Genomic DNA, 23557 nt, shown 5'->3' with positions numbered 1-23557 from the left:
GTGTGTGACAGGGTGTGTGGGAAGGGGTAAGGAGTGGGGGAGGGGGGGGCGCTGTGAAGATTTTTTGCACAGGGCGCCCAAATGCCTAAGGCCGGCCCTGGCCCGTACAAGAGCTGCAGTTTTAAAAATGGTATAATATATTCTATGTTCCTTCCATTATTTTTTTTTTTACTTAAGAAACAGGGGTCACTTCCTTCTACTTTCTCTTATCTCTTTTTTTGTGTGTAAAATGCAGCAAAAGAAATGTTTATAGAAACAGTAGACCCTGTCTACAGAGTCTACATAGAAAAGTTAGAAAATATTGCTAGGTGAAGAGTGAAGACAGAATTTTCCCAATGAAGCCAATTAGCACAACAATGAAACATAGTGGTGAGATACTTTTTGGGAGGTGAATGCATCTATCCTATTGATGGTCACATCTACAGCTTTCTCTTGGCGTCTAGTTTATTTTTATTTTTATAATTTGTCTGGTTAATTATGATAATTTAGAGGTGGCTGAGATCCTAATTTAATGATAATATCTCACCAGATACTCTTTCTCCTCATGTTGAAATGTATTCCTGTTACAGTGTTATATATTAAGTGACATGCTTCGCATATACGTCAGAGTATTTTAGGCATTAAGCTATACGTATAGTCATGGAAAAAAGAAAGATCACCCTATCTGAATTCTATATTTTACATGTCAGGACATTATAACAATCACCTGTTCCTCAGCACGTGTTAAAATGACATACATACAACCTCAGGTGAACAACAACACATTGCACAATGTCAACATTTATTTAACAAAAATAAAGCCAAAATTAAGAAGCCACGCATGCAAAACGCAGTATACCCTTACTGCTTCCACAGGAATTAAGAGACTAAGTAGCAAACAGGTTCTGCTAATCAAACGCCCTTGATTTATTAATCATCGAGTGTTACCACCTCTATAAAAGCCAACGTTTTAGCAGTTTGCTGGTCTGGAGCATTCAGGTGTGTGCTAACACAATGCCAAGGATGAAAGACATCAGCAATGATCTTAGAGAATCTATTGTTGCTGCCTAAGCATTGCTTAGGTTTGCGAGGATGCATCTGAACCACAATGTCCTTTGAACAGATGAGACCAAAGTTGACCAAAGTTGAGATATTTGGCCATAATGCACAGCACCATGTTTGGCGAAAACCAAACACAGCCTATGAGTACCAACACCTCATATCAACTGTTAATCACGGTAGTGGAGGAGTAAAGATTTAGATTTGTTTTCCAGCCACATAATCTGAGAACAGTCATTGAGTCAACTATAAACTCCTCAGCATACCAAATCATTGTAGAGTCAAATGTGAGGACGTCTGCCCGACAGCTCAAGCTTGCAACAGGACAATGATTTCAAGTACACATGCAAATCTACAACAGAATGACTAAAAAAAAATGAAGAATCGAGGTGTTACAATAGCCCAGTCAAAGTCCAGACCTTAACCCAATTGAAATTCCCTGGCAGGATCTTAAAAGAGCTGTGCATAAACTTATGCCAGCAAACCTCAATGAACTAAAGCAACTTTGTAAAGAAGAGTGGGCTGAAATTACTCCACAAAATTTCTAATTTTAAGACCTGCCAAGGAACAGATGATTGTTATCATGTCCTGATATGTAAAACCAGATAATTCAAAGAGGGTGTACTTTCTTTATACCGTGACTGTATATTTGCAATCCAACTTGATATCAAATATTTCAATTATCACAATTAACAACAAAGTTATCTGGTAACTTATGGTAACTCCAAATACTGGTTTGTAATCTCTTCCCAAATGCAAGAAAGTTTGTTTTTTTACAATGAAAATCAGTTAGACAGTGTATATGTTCATATCAATACATTTGATATTATTTGTATGTGAGTGCTAGCATATCTTTATAATGAGTTCCATTAATTTATGTCACTTGTCATGTAACTAGAAAACAATGTCGGAAAATTATCCACAGGTGCAACTTGATAATGTCACAGTTATGATCTGTCAACCAAAAAAAAAAAAAAACAACCCTCAAATCAGAATCACATGGAAGTTACCTTGGCTACTGTTTAGACAAAGACAATGGAAACATGAAATAGCTATAGGAGTATGGAAGATTTACACACATTGTGTGTACTACCAGATCTAGGAGGTCCATTAGATTTAAGGAATCCCCCAAGATAATCTAGAGACCAGAATTTCTAGGGATTAAGAAAGGTCTCAGGATGAGAGAGAGACTAAAGATGCTGGAGGTCTTGGATTTAAGAAAGATCTAGAAAAGCAGAGGCCTAGAGAAAATAGACATTGCCTAGAAAAGACAGTAACACGTGGAACTTGGGTATCTGTACAAGCATCACACAAAGCTCCATTGCTGAGTCTAGACCATCGTGCAGATGTTAATATGAGCTGTGCCTTTTTTGTATTGATCTACATATCTAAATAACAGTAAAGTTTTCTTTTTTCATTCTTTATGAAATATATTCTAAATACGACATTGTTGCTTTATACTTTTCCAACAGTAACTAGTTATAATGATCCTTTAAAAGTGTATTATTTAAATAAAACTGTATCACTACGTATAGCACACCACAAATGTAGTCAAACATTATATATAGTCATTTTAGGACACTAAATTATATATATGGATTATTATACATTTAATGTTGCAAAGTTAATAGTAGATAACGTCATTGTGCTAACTCATTCAGCACAAAAAAAATCAGGCTTCAACCACACCAATTCCCTTCTAACGTAGAACCTGTAATTATTTGAGACTATACTATATCTAGGATGTATGCATGATAATTATTGAAAGTAGCACTCTCCATGCCAACATGTTTTTCCCCTAAATTAATTACCATTTCGATTATATATTTTTGTTTATTGAGGTTTTAGTTATTTTTCAAACATCTTTCCTTAACAAATCCTTAGCCCTAACCATAACCCTAAACATATTCACATAAGTTTTCTGCAACAGTCAGAAAGATTTAGATTTACTGTAATTCAACTGAGCCGTGCAAGGACGTTCAAATAAGGACTCAGTGGGAATTAAATGTACTTGTTTCAAAAGGTAAAGCTCCTTTCATACTCTTAAATGACTCCGCACTTTAGTTACATAACTGTACTTTCGAAAAAAAAAAAAAGCCTAAAGCATAGTGAATACATTTGAAAAAAATCTTTAAGAAAAAGTTTTGAAACAAATCTTTAAAAAAAAAAAAATCTAAACTCGGAACACTGATTACCTAACAATAGCTTTTTACCAATATAGCTTACACTCCATATTTTTTGTAATATCTCCAATACGAATGTTTAGCCATTATTTTATATTTGCACAATATCTGAATTGGATTTAAACTAGAAATTTGTTTTTTAATTATTGCTGATAAAATGTATTTTGTTTTGTATTATTTTGGTTTAGCCGCAGATAATTGCACATGTCAATTTGCATTATTTTATAATATTTGTTGCCTAAGTTCCAGCAATGTTTTGCATCTTTTTACACAGTTTAATTTTTAAACTCAGATTGGAAAAGCAGTACTAATGTTTTCATTTTAACATAGAGGCCAATAAAATTGCAACAATCACATGCAGGAGAAAGAAGTACACCACGCTTTTAGTAGGGCTTTAATAATGAGTGATAATAAGTAATTCTATGCAAGAAATGTCTTGTGAATGTCACCAGAAACCCTAAGATGGTACTTCTCTAATATATGTTACATTGTCATGTATCTTTTATACTAAATTTAGGGTTAGGGTCCCTTTAGTAGGAAGCACCTGTCTTAGCTTGCCCAAGGTCAGTGGAAGTTAACACTCCTTGGCAGCAATTGTTACATGTGGCTTCTATATTTAATTCAGCTGCTCTCCCTACATTGAGAAAGGGGTTGGGCAAATTGTGATATTATGATACTCCCCTCCCAGCTCATCTCCCAGCACATTTCTAAAGGGAGAAAGGCTGAATTAGGGTACCAGTTATTGCAATGCCAGTCTCACAAATTACAAAGCGTGAAACCTAGCCCTAGGACAATAGCATTAACTCTAGAAAAATCATGTTTAATATTAAGCATACATAATTCTACTATTAAGGGGTGAATAATTTGTTCTTAGGGTTTTAGATATTTTTGCAGTTTTACCCTTATGAATATTTTGCTTGATAACTATCTGGGGATAGTATTGCATACCACATACATATGTAAAAGCAGTAATAAAACAGATTTGTCTTTTTCAGTTTAAAAGCGGACAGGAAGCAAAAAACAAAACAAACAAAAAACAAAAACTAGGCACTCACAACTTTCAATTTCAAGTGTGCAGTTCTGTTCATCTAGAGGGTATCTCCGCAGATCCATCATGCAAGCAGCTGTGGTAGTAATTCTACGATAGAGAGCATAAAAATACACACGTGAAAAGAAATTCTATTCATTATTCAGACAGTTCATTTTTGATTTATCATGTTAAATTGATATGTACACTTTATTTTATGTTCACACAGAAACATGAACACCCAACTTCTATCCAGTTGTACGGAACGGAATCAGTCTTTGGTACCATTAACTTTTCAATTTCTCACCGGCATTCTCATTTTCTCACTGTATTTATTTTATCTTATGTATTGCATTATACAGTTGCAAATTACAAGTTTTCATATATAGACAAATTCTATTACATATCTTTAAATCATTTCCCCCAGGCGTTAAACATGCAGGGAAGCTTATTTGACTGCTCTCCCTTGTATTGTCTAACTCAGCTTGGATTGGTATATCAATAAGCCTATTGTGGTTGGGCAGCACATTGTGTAATAGTAAGTAAGTAGTTACTATATGAAGTTTCTATCTTGAAATTCAGGTATTAAATCACTCACAATCAAGAATAGGCAAGTTTAGATTGAGTGAAGTAATGCAGCTGTCTAAAAATCTGTAATTTTTTTTTTTTTTTTTTTTAATGACAGTTGGGGTTAAGGCACCTACAATTTGGGGATATTTTAATTTATATGGATTTAAAAATGTGGATTACAGCCAGAAAGATGCAGGAATTATGTGATTTTCAGGCTGTATTGGCTAGCCCATAAACAAATATACAGGAAAATACAGTATTTACATTATAATTGGCTAGGTCTTCTGTTGAAGGTCTTCTGAGGCTGGTGAAAAACCTTGAATCATCGCAATACATAAACAAAAACGATTTAAAATTGTTGTATCTGCTCTGTACATTAAATACTAATTAATAATTGGCCTTAAATGATATCTGACTCAATTTAATAATGAAGATATGCAAAACCTTACACTATGGGGGGTGGGGGGGGGGGGGGTAAGTAGTAAAGTATACAATTTGATTAAAAACAATTAAACATAAATGGGGGATTTAGTCATGGAAGCTCATTGTAAAAAAAATATGCATTAAAATGATGTAAATGAAAAACCACACAATACTGCTAATTGTATCTTCATTGTGTGTGGTCAATGTACAGTAGCATAATAAATTCACTGTGAACATTGCTTAGTGGGGTCATTTTACATCTAACACACAGTGACACACATTTTACTCATTATATTTAATGAAATCATTAAGTTCTTTTGAAAGGCCCTACTAAATTGCTATGAAAACGTCTACCTTATAAAGATAAAAACACACAATTGGGTCAGCGCTTAGTAACAGAGAATAATAAACAACAAGGCAACAACTGTCTCTATCCAACTTCTACCTTATGTCAGTTTTCTGAGAAGATATTTTAAAGCTCCCAAGTAATATTCATCTTCAAAAAGCACGTTTTCTGACTTCTCCGTTAATGTCGGGTTTTAGTCAAATAGGTAATAATTATTGGTTGTACAGAAACCTACCCTTTATTTTTTATCACTTTATAATGACACTCCCAGGATTTTGTTCCCTTTTAAATTTCTACTGTGGTGTCTGTTGATTGGTTACCTCTCCACTTAGCTTAGTCCTTCACGGTTAGCCCCTCAAATTCTTGCAACATTTTGTAAGGGAGTCTCTAATCAGATATTTGACTATGTGTTTACCTCCTGTCCAACTTTGTTCTTGATATTTTTTTTTTTGGACATCCCAAAATATGTGAGACCAAGATGGAAAATGTGCAGCCAAGAGATGTTCTACATTCAAGAGTAGAACTTTGAGTCATATTAATCTTCAATAAAATGCATCCATATCTCGCTGTGTAACATACTATTATTACTGAACTGTGCTAGTTACACATCTAAACATTAAAAAAAAAGGTTTTGAAGAAATGTTCATTTTGTTTTTCTTGAGCACCTGGCGTGTTGTCAGGTTCTTTTGCATAAACCTATGCTTATTTAATTCAAACTACAAATCTGTTAATCCATGTCAGACAACAGAGTGCCAAGGCAAACTGCTAGGGATTAGTAGAACGTAAAATCTTATTTACTGATACGTACGTGAGTGAAGCCTTTAAACTCATAGGGACATTATATAAGAATTAATAGAAAAATGTAAAAAAACAGTAAACACATACTGCAGATATATTATAAAACAAGCAATGCAATTGATTCACATAATTATTAAATTAAACACATGCACTAAGGTAATATTATAAAAAGGACCTGTGATATCAGTGTTCCGTTTTGGCAGGTGAATCGGTACCAATGTCCATTTTCAGTTGATTGTAATATATTTTAGAATGCAATCTGAACACAAATATGACCCTCTTTCTACCCCATGCATAATACATCCACCTTCAAGATCATCACCGAGCTCTCAGTTACTCCATGTTTTATACTTCCCAATTGCCTATGCTATTGAATGCGCTTTACTATGAACCTTCTCATCCATTTAGTTCATCATTGATCGACTCCCTTTCTATCACTTTACTGTCATTGACTTTTCTATCCATAATTTTCCCTACTTCTGTCCGACTTACACTGTGTATCATTAACCTTATTTTTGCTGCATTAGTCTCTTTATCTTGTATCTCTAACCTCCCCCTACCACTGTACAGAACAGAAAATGATTTCCTAAAGTGGATGTTTATTTACACATACTCCATCGCTGTTACTGTTTTACCACTAAATACACTTACAAGTGAAGAACATCTGGATTCATGTGGGGCCAATATTTGGGACAGTAGTAACGCATTGACAGTGATTTAATTGCCAAACATACAATTATGCAGATGTCTACAAACATTTGAGTCATGTTGGTTCTCAATTGTTTTGTGCACCTTATCTTGTTTCTATCGATTCAATATGTTGTGTAGTGTTAGTGCTACAATTGGAATCTTAGCTGGTTTTGTTCATACACACCCAAGGTCATCACCAGAATGATATATCTCTAGATTTTAATACAGAGACCAACCCTTCCAGGACTTTAGGTTGTAAAGGCATTACATACTACTAAATATCCATCTGTCCAGGGTAACTCCACAAACATTCTGCACCTGTACCTGTAACTCTTCTGGAGGCCTTATACTCATCTATGCTCTTCATGCCATTTGAGTTTGTCTGTTAGAAGAATTTCCTTCTTCTGTCTGGGTTCCATGTATAAAACCAGTCTCCCAGGCTTATTATAACATTTATTGCAGTCTTATGTGGGCAAAACTATGATGTGCTTTCAGTATGTAAAACATAGTTATTTTAAGCTTTGAGTTGCACAAAGTTTTCATGTGTTGATAATTTATTTGGTGTTGAGCTTCTTGACTCCAATTTTATTATGGGCAAATCAAAGTGACTAGAACAAAAACCTGCAGGGTAAAATCAAAGGCAAGGATTTCAAGTACAGGCTGCACGAAAACAAATCTGAAAAGGTTATGAGGAGGGGCAATGCAGATTGTGATCAGGATTGGGGGGAGAGAAAGCCTGCTTTCACTTAGCATAACATTCACAGTGTGCAAAATGTTTTATTAGATATAATTTAAGATGCGATATGATTAAAGGGTAAATTCCTTCCCATACAGCTAAAAAAAACGACATTTTGGTGCTCTTTAATATATACAACCTGCATGATTAGAAACATAGAAAAGAGAGCAGGGAACACACAGTTAAAGACAGAGACAAATAGAGTATGTGCGCACATACCGAGAACCACAAAGACAAACATATTGATACAATATTGGACAACAAATTCAAAAGAAACAAACATAAGCAGTCTAATTAAAGGCTTGCTTCCAGCCTTGTCACAAAATATGTGCAACAAACTGCAAATTGTCAAGTCATTTGTAAACCTTAACCCCTGTATTTAATGTCTGCTCTCTAGAACGTGTACAGCAATACATTCTGAGTGGGTGTAATGCTCTTACACCCAACTAATTTGGTTGCTGTTTGAGATAAATGCCTACACTCAGGGCATGAAAAATGGAGGGGCATGGAGAATCCCTTGTAGCAACGAGGGGGTCATATTGACCTCCCCCCCCCCCCATAGTTTGTTTTCTTTTATATTTATTGCAGTGGCTGGCTAGAACGCACTGGCCAGCCACCACATGACTAACCCTTGCAACACTGCATAATTGTACGGTTCAATACATTTTCAGTTTTTCAAAAATTATTTCTGACAAACCAACACATCTGCGAATGTTGGAGGTACCAAAACAAATTTTCCATTTAAAATATTTTGCTCAGTAGAACAAACACTTTTCTGCCAGCATACTTTTGCTACTTGCTAACATTAGCAACAACTACAATTCAAAATTGCAATGAACAGGAATTTGCCAAAACATCATATTGGCTGCCAAAGTCTAGACCTTCCCTCTTATCATCAGAATGAGGAATACGATAAATTAATGATAGGGCATGATATTACCATTCCTTGGCCAAGTTATGTACTACCTTTAGAAAAAGCATAATATAAAAATATTGTACATTTTATGCCCATTCATAGAGTTGTGACATATCTGAGCTGAATCCTTATCTGCTCTAAGTAGGAGATCTTTTTTGGATGGAGCATGCTGACTCTTTTGGAAGTATAGTTTACCCATGTCAAGTCAAAATCCTTTTCTTTGCCATAGATGAAATTTCCTTTCTTCAAGCCTAAATGTGTGACCTCGTGTCCTATGTATAGCCCTGTTTATGAATAGATTTCCAGATAATGGTTTGTACTGGTCCCGAATATATTTGTATAATGTTATCATATCCCCTCTCAGGCACCGTTTTTCCAAACTAAAGAGATTTTTTTTTTTTTTTACCTTTCTTCATGACTAAAATGCTCCATTCCTTGTATCAATTTTGTAGATCGTCTCTGCACTTTTTCTAGTGCCATGATTTCCTTCTTTAGAACAGGTGCCCAAAATTGCACAGCATATTCAAGGTGTGGTCTTACCAGCAATTTATAAAGAGGCAAAATTATATTTTCATCTCGAGAATTTATGCCCCTATTTATACATGACAAAACCTTACTGGCCTTAGCAACGGCAGATTGACATTGCATATTGCTACCTAATTTGTTGTCTATAACAATTTCCAAATCCTTCTCGTGTGTGGTTATCCCTAGTTCACTACCATTTAGGGTGTAAATTGCTTGTGCATTCTTAACCCCGAATGCACAAGCATATTTTGAAACCATTATTCTTCATATCTAATAACAGTAATGTAGAAAATGAATATTTTCTATTTCCTGTCTCTATTTTAAATTTAAAAAAATAAAACTGAAGTCAATTATGTGATTCTATATAGGGAAATAGCTCAAGACTGTAAGACAAGAAAAAGCATCTGTTCTCGAATACTTAAATAGAATATTCTGTTATAACAATGCTGCTAAAAAATGTTTTCTATTCCATTGAGTTTACTATGGGAAGCAATATTTAACACAGCATGAATGATTAATATATGGCCTACAAAGAATGAGAGAAACTTGTCATGAAATGTCCAATTCCCCGTGGCGGAAAAGGAAATTAAACTTTAATCTGTCCTCGCCTTTTCTTAACTGACATGATAGAATATAAATTCGAACCATGTACAAGGTTAGGAATTGGGGGTAAGCCAACCTTTAAGAAAGCTTAAATACACAGAGATCCGAATACAACTTCCAAAGTGAGTTTTCGAAATGCCAAGTAAAAATTGCTTAATGTTTCATAGACTTGCTCCAATAATCTTATTTCTGATATATATGTCTGCAGGTACTTTTGGTTCAGCGGTGATATGCATTAAGATTTATATCAGAGAAGAAAACGACTCAAGATGTTTTGGACAAAATGGGTTGTATAACAAAGATATTTTTCAAGTGCAATCAAAACATACCTTACTCATTTGCCATTGTATTGAGTTTATTAAGTGTTTAACCATAAACATGCAACATATTAAAGGGACATGACAGACAGATAAAGTGCGTCTTGTCTTTTTTCACAGTTTATGAAAATGCGGATGACAGCAGAAATCGACAATTTCGTAACTGGGTATAGACAGATCCCTGGTAGTCACTCAGACAATAGCACGCCTGCCTCCCCCTTCTCAATGTGATGTACTACAGCTCATTGAGAAGCATTAATGCTGCACTCACGTGCATACACATACAGCTACAGCACAGAGTCTTCTCAATGAGAAACTTCTAACAGGTGTATTCCGTGGCTCTGATTAAAAGTCTGTTCTGGGGAAAGATGGGAATTTGTAAAGGCTACATACAGTCTGCAAGCTATATTCTCATATATCCTCAAAGCAAATAGGAAAAAAAACCAGAAACAAACAACATACATGTTTACAGATCTACTATACAGTTAAACAAAATCACAATGGAGTGTTTGTTCCTTAAAACAATGATAATTTGTTATCCCTTTTTTGTATATGTGATGTTTGAGTTTAATATTTCATAGTTTATCCCAGATTAAAACATTTCTTTACATTTATATGCTGTTTACACAGATAAAGAAACAAAATATTGTCACTGATGGAAGATAAGCACATTAAAACAGAATTGGAAGTAATCAGAATTGTATGTCTTGTTTGTTTTTGCACCTTCTGTTTAAAGGACATAGTATTGCATCCTCTAAGCGGTAGAAGTTAAATAAAATTAGTATGTCCTAATAGTATGTCCTGTTATTTTTTCCCAGCAGGGACCAAATTCCTACCAGTGCTTGGAAACTCAGGTTTCTGTGAACACCTGTGTCGCCCCAATGACAGCTGGGGCATAATTTAGTGGTTTTAGAATGACAGATTAAATGTGACAAGTGCTCACAATATTTCCTCTTGTTATTTTGTAATCACAGTTTGTGCGATTGTTAATATTCTGAGTGAACAGCTGACTGCTTACTCTCTCTCATAACCCCTGAACGGAGGGATACATACTGAAATTGGGGGTTCAGTTCATTGAGGCATAACGTGGATGAAAATCTCATTTTACATCTCATCTTACGCTCAAACACATCTAACAAATGTTCAATTATTTTTTTTTTTATCCTGTAACTAGAGGCTATGGGAACTTCAAGATTTCCTCTTGGTATTCATGAAAACACTCTTTTTGTTTAAAAATTTTTTTTGTATTGGATTTGTTTATAACTTTACATGGATATGATAGAATTATAGATGGCCAATGTAAGGGGACAATGTAAGGGGACATGTGCTAACATAAAGGGGACATGTGTTCAAGGCAGTCAACCAGGAATGCTTATGCATAAAAGACTACTGAAATTGTCTGATATGGACAGAAATGTCCACGATGGTGTTTTATGAGGATGACGGTATGTGGGTATTAAAATGATGCTTTCATACTGAGTGAGGGGTATGTTTCCTATAAAACCACGAAGAGCAATCATCCGACTTAATGAGTCTTATGAGATTTCCAGCCATACCAATAGGAATCCCTACCAATCACAAACCAACATGGGTTTAGAATATAGAGTATAAAATGAACCAGACCACTGCTTTACATTGCTCATGGATCCAACATTTGTACTCATTACACTCAGTTTTGTATCTCTTTGTGTTAACCCTGAATCCAGTTTATTTCAGTATTGCGATCTCATCAAAATTCCAGCTTTGGAACACTCACAACAGGTTTGTTTTTTTTAGACAAAGACACATAATTTCTGATTAATGTCTTTGTTTTTTTTGACGTTGTACTTTTTATTTGAGTTTGTTTTTTTACTCTTCTCTTTTAATGTTATGCACAGTCGGGATAATCATTTCAATGTACACGTTTTTCACAGTCGCACCAAGCATCATATTTTGAACAGTTTACTGTAGCAGAATCCAGCTATTTTAAACTACTCCTATGAGTTTCCAGTCAAGCACTTTCACAAGCTGTCTCTCGGGATTCCTGGCATTAACAGAAGATAACCTTTTCATTATTTGCTGTATGCTTGCGGACTGATAGCCCAGTCATCATTTTTCATGGGTCACGTAGGTGCTAGTTTAATTCTGTGTTCATTTTTTGGTGAGCTTTGACTTACAGGCACTTTTATTTTTTTTGCTGTTGCAGTAAACCCATGTGTGTCATATGCTGTCATCAGTTTTGATACAGGTTACCTTCTAAAACTAAGTAATTTAAAAATCTATGTGACGGATACAATTGTAAATTTGACACCAACTGATTTCACTTGTTTATTTATCTTGCGTTACTAGAAAATTTAATAAATCAGAATACCAATGTTCCGATTTGTTTTATAGCTGCCAAATACTGATAATTAATAACATCACCAAATATCCAATTTTCAGCTTCATTTGTAATGGAGATCGGGTTACTTGCACATTAAACACCCCTTTACATTTAGTGTCTCTGTTTTTTTGCCCACTTCATAAGATATACCATGAATTGTAATAGAACTTTAAATTATGCTCTGATTAAGATGCTATTGCAAAGCATTAAAAAACTGAAAAAAGTACAGAGAATTGCCAGTCTATGCTTAGCAACTAACATCCATATTCATGTGCACTAACTAAGATGCTCTGCAGAGCTGTGGGATTTTAACGCTCTACTGAATTAAATTCCTTATGAATTCAAGAACAACCAGTTTTTCTTGAGTACACTTTTTCTTCATTACAGAACACAAAAGTAATCCTTTCTTGCAAAGCTTTGCCAGCACTCCTCTTTCAACATCATTGTTTTATTTGTCAAAAACACCAAATAAATATTATAAAAATGTGCTCTATAAAATTATACATTTTTCACACCATATGTGATATGTCATCCTGTCCCTTTTTTATCCAGTTCCGGATGGTCACTCCTGTCAAACCAACTTTCTGTCCAATGTTTAGCCACAAAAATGTGACAATAAGACACAAAGGTTTGAGTTTGGTGATGATGAATAATTCCATTGTATTACAATGATGGGTTATGGTTACAATCAGAAATTAGGTGTAGATTAGGTTTAGTGAATAATGTAAAGGTTATAAATGTGGATTAAAGGTTAGGATTGGACAACAGGTTTAGAAGTGGACAATGCTATCAGTATGAAGACTTCAAACAGGCTGCAAGTAATAGAATATCCATATAACCATGCACTTACTATAACCTTTTCATCTCATTGATTTTGTTTTAGTGTCTGGAGTGACCTGGCATGGTCCCTCAATTTATGAGCAGTTGAACAGAAAGTAAGGGTTCCTGGCCACACACAGCCCAACCCCTACTGGAAGTGAGGCAGAGATTATGCACTTCCCTAAGGACGTTCCCATTCATACCAGCACTGAGTGCTGTGATAGACTGAAAGCAATCAGCTGATCACAGTAACCTGTTGCTACTCATTGGCTCAAACAGCATAGAGGGCATTTAGCATTAAAACATTACGAAAAAAAGGTTTAACCAGGAATGGATGGGTGGCACCAGGCGCTCCAAACACTGTAACCACTTCAGTGCTCCACTTTAAGACTACTAGTTTTTAAGACCGCTGCCTCTGATTTGTGTTCTATTGTGCATATTGTACTCTAGAACTAAACAGAGATGCAGAGGATTTATCAATACATACTGCAGCAATTCTGGGGCAATTAGGAGCAAAAATCTATGATCCAAATCAACAACCTTTGTCAGATCTGCTTTAATTCTTCTTGGACAAATATCTCTCCAGAATGTCTCATTACGTGATACATAAAACAACACATTTCTAAAACCGAGCAAAAGAATAGATAACATTTGAAATGCTGGAAACAACCACTGCAACAGATTAAAAGCCGTCACCATAGCGACAGAATGCAGCATGTATGCTATATCAATTTGCACTGCAGTGGATGGACACAGCAAAGTGAATGTAAACAGATGCTATGAGCACATCCTAATAAATAGAGCCTGCTAAATGTCAAACTCCCTTATGGGGTTTATGTACTTCGTGTTCATGAGCAGTGATGTGTGTTTTTAAGTACCCTAGGCCAAACCAAGTCTGTGTGCGTCCTTAACTTTATCACACCCACATGCTTACCCTTACATATACAATATATTATATGATTAATAGGTAGAATGAAAGACAGATAGACATATTAGATTTGTGCACTGAATTATTGGACTGAACAGAAGTTTTTTTTTGGAATGTCCAATAGTCATTCATGTACTTGTTTGGTTCGATAGAATTTTGTCCATGGAAAAATATTCAGGGGAAAAACAAAAAAAGCACAGAAATGGGCTTATCAACATACTGCAAAATATACACAGAATATAAATATTATGAATACATTTTGCCATACAATATAAGAGCATTTTCCTGACATTTCATTCACAGATCAAGTTACAAAGTTACATAGCTGAAAAGATACTTGCATTCATGAAGTTCAGCCTTCCTCACATATGTTTTTGACAAAAGAAGGCAAAAAACCCAGTCTGAAGCGCTTTCAATTTTGCAACAAACTAGGAAACAATTCCTTCTTGACCTCAAAATGGCAGTCCGATATCTCCTTGGATCAAGCAGCTATTACCCCACTAATTAGAAATTATATCCCTGTATGTTATGTTTTTGCAAGTATTTATCCAATTGCAGTTTAAACATCTGTATGGACAAAACTTTTATTTGCCTTAGAATAAATCTCCTTTCTTATAACTTAAATGAGTGACCTTGGGTCCTATGTATAGCCCTGTTTACGAATAGATTTCCAGATTTCTCTACATTAAATTGTATCTGCCATTTTAGTGCCCAGTCCCCCAATCCATCTGCAACAAAGCAATATCCTGCTGACATTTTATTACTTTACAAAGTTTTGTGTCATCTGCAAACACTAAAACATGGCTTTCAATGCCTATTTCAAGATCGTTTACAAATATGTTAAATAGAAGCGGTCCCAAAACAAAACCATGAGGGACACCACTTACCACTTTTGTCCAGCTTGAAAATGTACCATTAATGACATCTAATTGTACTCTATTCTTAAGCCAATGTTCTTAAGAATATTCATCTAGACCAATTTCATTTAGTTAGAAAACCAACCTATTGTGAAGAACCGTATAAAATGCCAATTGGCAAAATCCAAGTAGATCACATCCACTGCAACACCCTGACCTATACTTCTACTTACTTCTTCGTAGATTGCAATTAGATAAGTTTGACATGACCTATGTTTCACAAAACCATGCTGATTATTGCTAATAAAGTTCTTCCCAATGAATTCCTAAATATTATCCCTTAATAGCTTTTCAAATATGTTCCCAGTCACAGAAATTAAGCTCACAGGTCTATAATTTCAAGGCAAGGATTTTGAACCCTTTTTTAAAAAAGGAACAACATCTGCTTTCCTCCAATCCTCCGGTACAATACCTGAAACAAAAGAATCTTGATAGATTAAATACAGAGATTCACTTATTTCCCCACCTTCCCAATCACAAATGATCTGCAAGTTTATTGCAGCAATCATTTGCATATCTATTGCCATAGGATCCTCATTAGTATATACTGAAGAAAAATAATTATTTAAAATTTCTGCCTTTTCCTGGTCTTCATTAACTAATAGACCCATCTCTGTTTCCAGTATACCTATACTTTCATTTTTTTTTTTTTTGAGAATTGATCTACTTGGTTGTTTTTGCATTCTTTGGCTATCAATTTCTCATTTTCTAGTTTAGCCACTTTAATTGCCTTTTTGCAAGCATTATTGGCTTCCTTATATCTTATATAGGATGCCTCTGATTTGTCAGATTTAAATGCTTTAAAAGCCCTTTTCTTATTGGTAATCTCTTGTTTTACTTCTCTACTAAGTTACATTGGTTTCAATTAGTTTATTTTATATTTATTACCCAATGGTACATACTGAGAAATGTACCTTTCTAATATTTGTTTGAATAGTTTCCATTTATCCTCAGTGTTTTTATCACTAAGGAGTTTATGCCAGTCAATATGTTTTAGAGCTGCCCTATTCTTATTGGAATTGGCTTTTTTTAAATTATACGTTTTAGTATAACCCAAGTGCTTTTGCTTTTCTGAGTTTATTTAAAAAAATTACGATATTGTGATCACTATTTCCCAAATGATCCCCTACTTGAATGTTGGTCAAAAGATCAACATTTTTGTTATAACAAGATCAAGAAAAGCTTCCTTTCTAGTTGGTGCTTGTACCGGTTGTGACATGAAGGTGTAATTTAACACATTCAAAACCCTGATTCCCCTTGCTGAAGTACTAGTCCCTCTGCCCCAATTTATGTTCGGGTAATTAAAATCTCCAATAATTAACGTGTTACCCCGATTTTCAGCTTTCCCAATTTTCTCTAACAGCTGTTCTTCCTTATTAATATTTACATTAGGTGGTTTATAACATATTCCAACCAATAATTGATTTCCCTTAGTTTGCCCCAAGCAGATATCTACCCATAAACACTCCACATGACTTTAACTCACGATTGACATACAAACATACCCCACCACCCTTCTTGTTTTTCCTGTCCTTCCTAAATAACGTGTACCCATTTAAGTTAACTGCTCAGTCATGTGTCTCATCCCACCATGTTTCTGTTATTCCTATTATATCATATTGTTTAGTGTATGCTATCGCCTCTAGTTCCCCCATTTTGTTATATAGGCTACTTGCATTAGTAAGCATACATTTAATATTATCATGAGTCATTTGTACTTTTTGTGAATTTTTATCAATATTACATACCTCCTCTGTTCTGAGTTCGCCCTTCCCCCCATCTCCACCTCCCTCATAAATCTCCTCCAATCTTCTAGCCATCTCACCCCCAGCACAGCAGACCCTCTTCCGTTTAGGTGCAACACATAACGACTATACAGGTTGTACCCAAGCACAAAATCGGCCCAGTGCTCTAAAAACCCGAACCCCTCTTTTCTGCACCAAGACTTCAACCACACATTGACCTCTCTAATCTCCCGCTGCCTTTCTGCTGTGGCGCGTGGCATAGGTAATATTTCTGAAAATATTACCTTGGAGGTCCTTTTCTTTAGCTTACATCCTAGTTCCCGGAACTCATTCTTTAGGACCTTCTATTTTCCTCTGACTTTGTCATTTCCACCAATATGGTCCTCCCAATAATCCCTCCACTCTGTCAGCAACATGCCGGACCCGAGCACCCAGGAGACAGCAAACTGTCCGGTTGAGATGATTAGAGTGGCATATTACCTACTCTCTTAAGAATAGAGTCCCCTACCACCACAACCTGTCTAGCCTTCCTTACAATCTCAACCCCACCTGACCCGTACTAGAGGGGCTGTTCCCACGGCTGTTAGGAGGAACAGCTTCCTGCAGTACAGCTACTCGTGAGCTGATGCTCCCATCATCTTTACTCAAACGGGCAAATATGTTTGGCAGCACAAGATCAGGACTAGCTAAACCTTTCCTCTTCCCTCCCTTTGGGGAAACCACTTGAAGCATTTGCTGTGTGGAGCTATTTCAATTGCTTTTGTTTGAGTTGTTCTTTGCAAACAGCTGTAAGTCTGTACAATTTGACAATAAACCTGATTTTCAATGGGGATTGATTAATTTTGATTGCAACTGTGTATATACACACGGACATATAAATTTTTTTTTTTTTTTTTGAAAATCTTTATTTAGGGTTTTTTTTTTTTTGTTTGTTTGAATAAAGAACATCTTACAGAGAGTGTACAGGTAACACATTCAAGGATTGTAGTCAACGAATATATCATCATATTAGGATACATATATAGCTGTTTACATAGACTTGTTCATTGAGGTTACATCACATCACAGAACAGATTGTTTACACAGTTGGTGTACTGAAGTGTTCATCGGTAGAGGGAAGTCATGAGGAAAAAGGAGGAAAAGTGGGAAAAAGGGGGGGTGGGGGAGGGGGAGGAAAGAATGCGCAGGATGAGATAAGATATAATAATAAGAATGAGAAACAATATAGATTCATTTAAGCCATTGGTAGTAATATCGAGACAGAGTTCCATTATGCAAATAACCATCATACACATATTCCTCGCTGTTGTCGTTGGTTATTATCTTTCTCCTGCATAGTCATCTTTATGATTACGTTGTGCGTTAAAGGCAAGAAGTACAAGGCATGGGATATCAGATATCATATGTGTGAGGCTTATGCATTTGTCCCTCAATATACCCTGGAGTGTAAGTGGGAGATACCACGCTATCATCTACCACCGTATATCGTCACCAAATCACATCCTGTTATTTGGGTCTTAGCGTAGTGTTTTAGTGTATCTTTCCGTAGAGAGGTTGCCTTAGAGTTAGAGAGAATCGGAGTCACGGGAAGGAGAGGGGTGGGGGGGGGGGGTTGGAGTGAGAGGGGGGAATGGGTAGAGATAAAGAGGTGGGCGTCTAGAAGAAGATAACTAGCAGCGTAGACCTGGTATTTGAGGGGGAGCCCCTACGTAATGTAGCTCCCCCTTGAGCTCAGTGCCCTCCCTCTCGGCAGGTGCAGGGTACATAGTCCCGGTTTCCTATGTGCTCAGGGGGCTGATCCCTGGTGTTGCCTGGGTGTGTGACTTGGATTCCGGTATGTTATCCAGCTATCTTTCAGCACCTGTTTGGCTGCTGGGACAGAGGTGAGCAGGGGAGGGGTGGGGGGAGACAATCAGTGTGGCAGAGTTGCGAGGAGGTGTGAGAAGGGGGATATGGTGTTAGGCAGCGCCCCCCGGCCCCACCCCCACGCGACCGGCACTCCCCCATGTGGTGTTATTTGCAGCGGCTCTAGCCCCGAGCGTTTCGCGACATGAAGACAAACCATGGGTACCAACGCTCTGCGTGTTTACCTCCTCTATCCTGAAGGGATGCATGCAGTGCCTCGGCCCCTTGAATATCCTCAACTTTGCGGATCCATGCCTCTTCGCTAGGTGTTTCAGTTCGTTTCCAATATAGCGGAATAAGCGATTTGGCCGCATTCAAGAGGTGACGGAGGATTGATTTCTTGTAGGAGGACAATGACATTTGTGAGATGTGGAGAAGGGCTAAGGCGGGTGACCAATCTGCCGCGTCACCTAAAATTTCACGTATTCTTTGTTGGATCATATTCCAGAAGGGAGTGATTACGTCGCATTCCCACCAAAGATGTATCATCGTCCCCCTATCCCTCTGGCATCTCCAGCAGGTTGGGGGTATAGTTGGGAAAATCCTGTTCAGAAGGACAGGGGTTCTGTACCAGGAGGCAATCAGTTTGTAGTTTGTCTCTTGAAGTTGGGAACTAGCCGAGCTCTTGTGTTGCCAAACAAGCGCTTTGTCCCATTGTTGGGGTGTAAAGGTTGTATCCAACCTCTCTTCCCATTGCCTGCGGAAGGCCGTATTCGTCGTCAGGTGCCCCGTTAGGAGATGTTGGTATAGTGTAGAGATAGCGTTATCTAGCGCAACCCTCCTCTCACAGCAGTTTTCTAGCCATGTGCGTGCCCTATGTAATCTTGCGTTATTCTGTGTGGTATCGTGAAAGTGTTTCACTTGTAGGTAGCGGAATATGGCCAGAGGCGTCCGGGGTTGTCCCTCCATTAGGGTGTCCAGAGTCTTTAGTGATCCATCTCGGAGAACCGAGTGTAGTGGGACATATTCACGTCCATCTAGGGAGGGCCACGTCGTGGTCGAGAATCCACCCCCTATCTCGGTGTTGTGAGTGATGGATAGCATCGGGCTAGGGGTGGGTGATATGTGGGGTAGTTCTCTCATGGAGCTCCAACCATACAGTGTTTGTTCGAGCAATCCCTCTGTGGTAATTCGTCGTGTCTTCCTGGCTATACCTCCCCAGATGGTAGGTTGCACTGGGGTTCCAGAACTCTCCTGTGTCAGCATCACCCATTGTTTTTGCGGAGGTTCCGTGTGCATTTCGACTATCCGTTGCAGAATCGTGGCTTGGTGGTATTTTCTGAAGTCAGGCAGTGCTAGGCCTCCCCGATGTCTGGGCAAACTGAGTAGGTCATATCGTAGTCTAGCTCTCTCCCCACGCCACACGTATCTTAAAACTGCCGTTTTCAAAGCGGCGAAGAAGGAGGTCGGTAGGGCCAGTGGAATCGTTTGGAAAGGATAGAGCAGCCTCGGTAGGATGTTCATCTTGAGAACTGCTATCCGCCCATGCCATGAGATGTGTGGGTGTTTCCATCTGTCCATATCCGAGATAATTTTCTTTAAGATGGTGGTGAAGTTGTATCGGTAAGTGTCTTTGGGATCTGAGGGTATCCAGACCCCAAGATATTTTAGTTTCTGAAAGCACCATTTGAATGGGAATAACGATTCCAGGGCGATGTATTCATCGTCAGGCATGGACACGTTAAGCACTTAACATTTTGATAGATTCAGTTTAAGGCCGGAGATCGAGCCGAATGTCTCGAACTCCGACAGCAGGCATGGTAGTGCGATGCGGGGATTTGTTATATAAAACAGGAGGTCGTCCGCATACGCGGCGACCTTATGGGTTTTGCCCAGCCAGGTGAAGCCGTTGATGTCTGTGTGGTGGCGTATTTTCTGCAGGAAAGGTTCCAGTGATATGGCAAATAGCAGTGGAGATAGGGGGCATCCCTGCCTCGTACCATTGGAGATCTGAAAGTCCCCAGTGAGGGCACCATTGACACGCACCGCAGCCCGCGGTCGGTTGTAGAGGGCTCGGATCATTGTAATGAATTTATGCCCCAAACCCATCTGACTGAGGGTGGCAAACATGTAAGGCCACTTCACACGGTCGAAGGCCTTCTCGGCATCGGTGGAAAGTAAGAGAAGGGGTCGCCGTGACTTCCTCGCCAGGTGTTGTATCGCGAAGAGCCGGAGTGTGCTGTCTCTAGCTTCTCGTCCGGGTACAAATCCCGTCTGATCTTTGTGAATAAGGGAGGGGAGGATGGATTGAAGCCTGGTGGCGAGAACCTTCGTAAAGAGTTTTGTATCCACATTTAATAACGATATCGGGCGGTAGCTCCCGCAAAGCAGCGGGTCTTTTCCTGGTTTGGGAAGAACAGTTATGGTGGCTGCTAGGGACTCAGGACCAAATTGGCCACCTTCAGCGACCGTGTTAAGGGCCTTTGTCAACCACGGTAAGACTATGGAGGAGAATGTTTTATAGTAACCTGTGGAGAACCCGTCCGGGCCTGGTGCCTTCCCCCTCTTGGTCACCTTCAATGCCGCAGCCAGTTCGGCCTCCGTGACCTGGGCCTCTAGGTGTAATGCCGTATCAGGTGGGATCGCTGTTCCGACCGTGTCGCGAAGGTAGTCCTGGGCACGTGCCGATGTCGCTGCGGAGCGTGATTGTGTTTCTTCCGCGTCAAGATTGTATAGGGATTGGTAGAACGACCGAAACTCCCCTGCTATGTCCGTCGGGAGGCCAGAAATCCCGCCCGAGGCGAGGCGTAACCTGCGAACCTGGGTGCGGGGTGTCTGGCCCCTAAGTAGACGGGCAAGGAATCGTCCGCCCTTGTTGGCATGCGTGTAGAAAAACGCTTTGGATCGTTGCAGGGAGCGGTGGTGGCGTTTCATGAGGATCTCTTTCAGCTGACGCCTGGCGTGCATCAGATCCCGGTACGTCTCCAGAAGGTGTGATCGTTTATGCTGAGCTTCCAGTTCCGTGATTCGACGGTAGGTCTCGGCCATGTCACTCATTGCTGCCTTCTTTTTGTGTGTGGCTATGCGTATGAGTGTGCCCCTGATGACACTTTTGTGTGCCTCCCAGAGTGATATCGGGGATATGTCCGGGGTTGCGTTGTCCTGAAAGTAATGAGTCAGGGCTTGGGAGATCTGTTCCCGGGTGCCGGGGTCTAGGAGGAGGGTCTCATTCAGTCTCCACGTCCATTTGGATGGTCGGAACAGCGGGGACTCCAGTTCCATCGTGACGGGGCCGTGGTCCGACCAAGTGGCTGGTTCTATTTTGGCTGCTATTAGTCGCGACAACCCCGTTTGTCTTATAAAGAGGTAGTCGATGCGAGAATACCTGTCGTGAAGTGCGGAGTAGTATGTGAAGTCTTTTTCAGAAGGGTGTAGCGATCTCCAGCAGTCAGCTAGGTCCATCTCACCCAGGGCCCTCCGGATTGCCCGTAGATGTAGTTGTGAGATGCTGCTGTGTCCCGTAGAGGAGTCTAGGATGGGGTCCAGCGGAACATTAAGGTCGCCCCCGAGGACCAGGATTCCTTCCGCGAAGTCGTTCAGTTTCGCCAGAGGGCTTTTCAGAAACATGGCTTGTCGTTTGTTGGTGACATAGATGTTGGCAAATGTATATATCCTGCCCGCTATTGTTCCCTTTAAAAAGAGGTATCTACCTTGCGTGTCGGTAACGTTGTCTAGTGGTTGAAACCCCAGGTCTGCCGATACCAGTATCGCCACTCCGGCCTTCCTTGCCGTAGGGTGATTGCAGAAGTGATTAGTCGGGTACCATTTATTCTGAAGCTTGATTGTCGCGCCAGTGCGGAAATGCGTTTCTTGCAACATGGCCACTGATGTTCGTTTTTTCCGAATTTCCCGTAGGAGGTGGGTCCTCCTTTCCGGGATGTTCAATCCCCTGCAGTTAAGGGTGAGGATCGATATGGGAGCTGGTTGGTATGCCATGGTATCCCAATGCGCGAAAGATATGGGCTGTAGTTAGGACATATAAATATTTAGTCACACACTCAAAACTCAAAAATACTCATGCACACACCCCAATTAGTTTTCTACATAACTTGCTATACTCTGCCACTTTTTCTAATGCATTCTTCTGCAACTACAAACATACTCATAACCCTCTTACACTAATTTACACAAACTATCCCACCAGCTTACAATCATACACTAGTACTTCAATTGACACGTGCATACATACAGAATAATTTACAGAGATACACTAAGAATAACCTAAACACAGACACACACAGACATTCACTCACACACTAAACATTCTCTCACTCACAAAAAAAAATGACACACTAGAAAAAATTATACACAGAAAATCTCAAAACAACTTGCACACAGACACACACACACACGAGTGGAGAAGAAGGTATTTGGACTGCGTTTATGTCCCTGGTGTCTATGAAGGAGCAGGAGAACTTCTTCCTGCTCTCATTGCAGCGATTTAAGTAAGCAGACAAGGTACACCGAGCTTGCATACTGGCTTTCTCTGTCTGCACCTAAAGTGGCATATGCTCAGACACTGGGAGAATATTACAGTAATACTATACACTTAACTGCTGTTGATTGGTACTTGTAGAAAAATAACAGCAATAGGTGCTGCTCCTCAGCACAGCAGCTGAAATAATATTGGTAAAAAAAATTTTTCAAAAAATAATAGCAAATGACCTTGCTGACCCTTTTGACTTGCGCTCCTAAGAACTGTCCTTCTC

General features: G+C 38.7%; 1 protein-coding gene across 3 annotated transcripts in view; it reads right to left on the bottom strand.

The window, feature by feature from the left end:
- The window catches only part of GABRB1 (gamma-aminobutyric acid type A receptor subunit beta1), a 449690-nt gene that overhangs the window by 117488 nt on the left and 308645 nt on the right, over positions 1-23557 (bottom strand). For all 3 annotated transcript variants that reach the window (XM_063457923.1, XM_063457922.1, XM_063457924.1), the window contains exon 5: positions 4277-4359. In XM_063457923.1, the coding sequence (XP_063313993.1) occupies positions 4277-4359 (83 nt within the window). The remainder of the gene's footprint in view (positions 1-4276; positions 4360-23557) is intronic.

This window comes from Pelobates fuscus, chromosome 6 (assembly GCF_036172605.1).
Source record: "Pelobates fuscus isolate aPelFus1 chromosome 6, aPelFus1.pri, whole genome shotgun sequence".
NCBI lineage: Eukaryota > Metazoa > Chordata > Amphibia > Anura > Pelobatidae > Pelobates > Pelobates fuscus.
The sequence above is the reverse complement of the archived record's forward strand: the minus strand, read 5'-3'. Positions and strand labels throughout refer to the sequence as shown.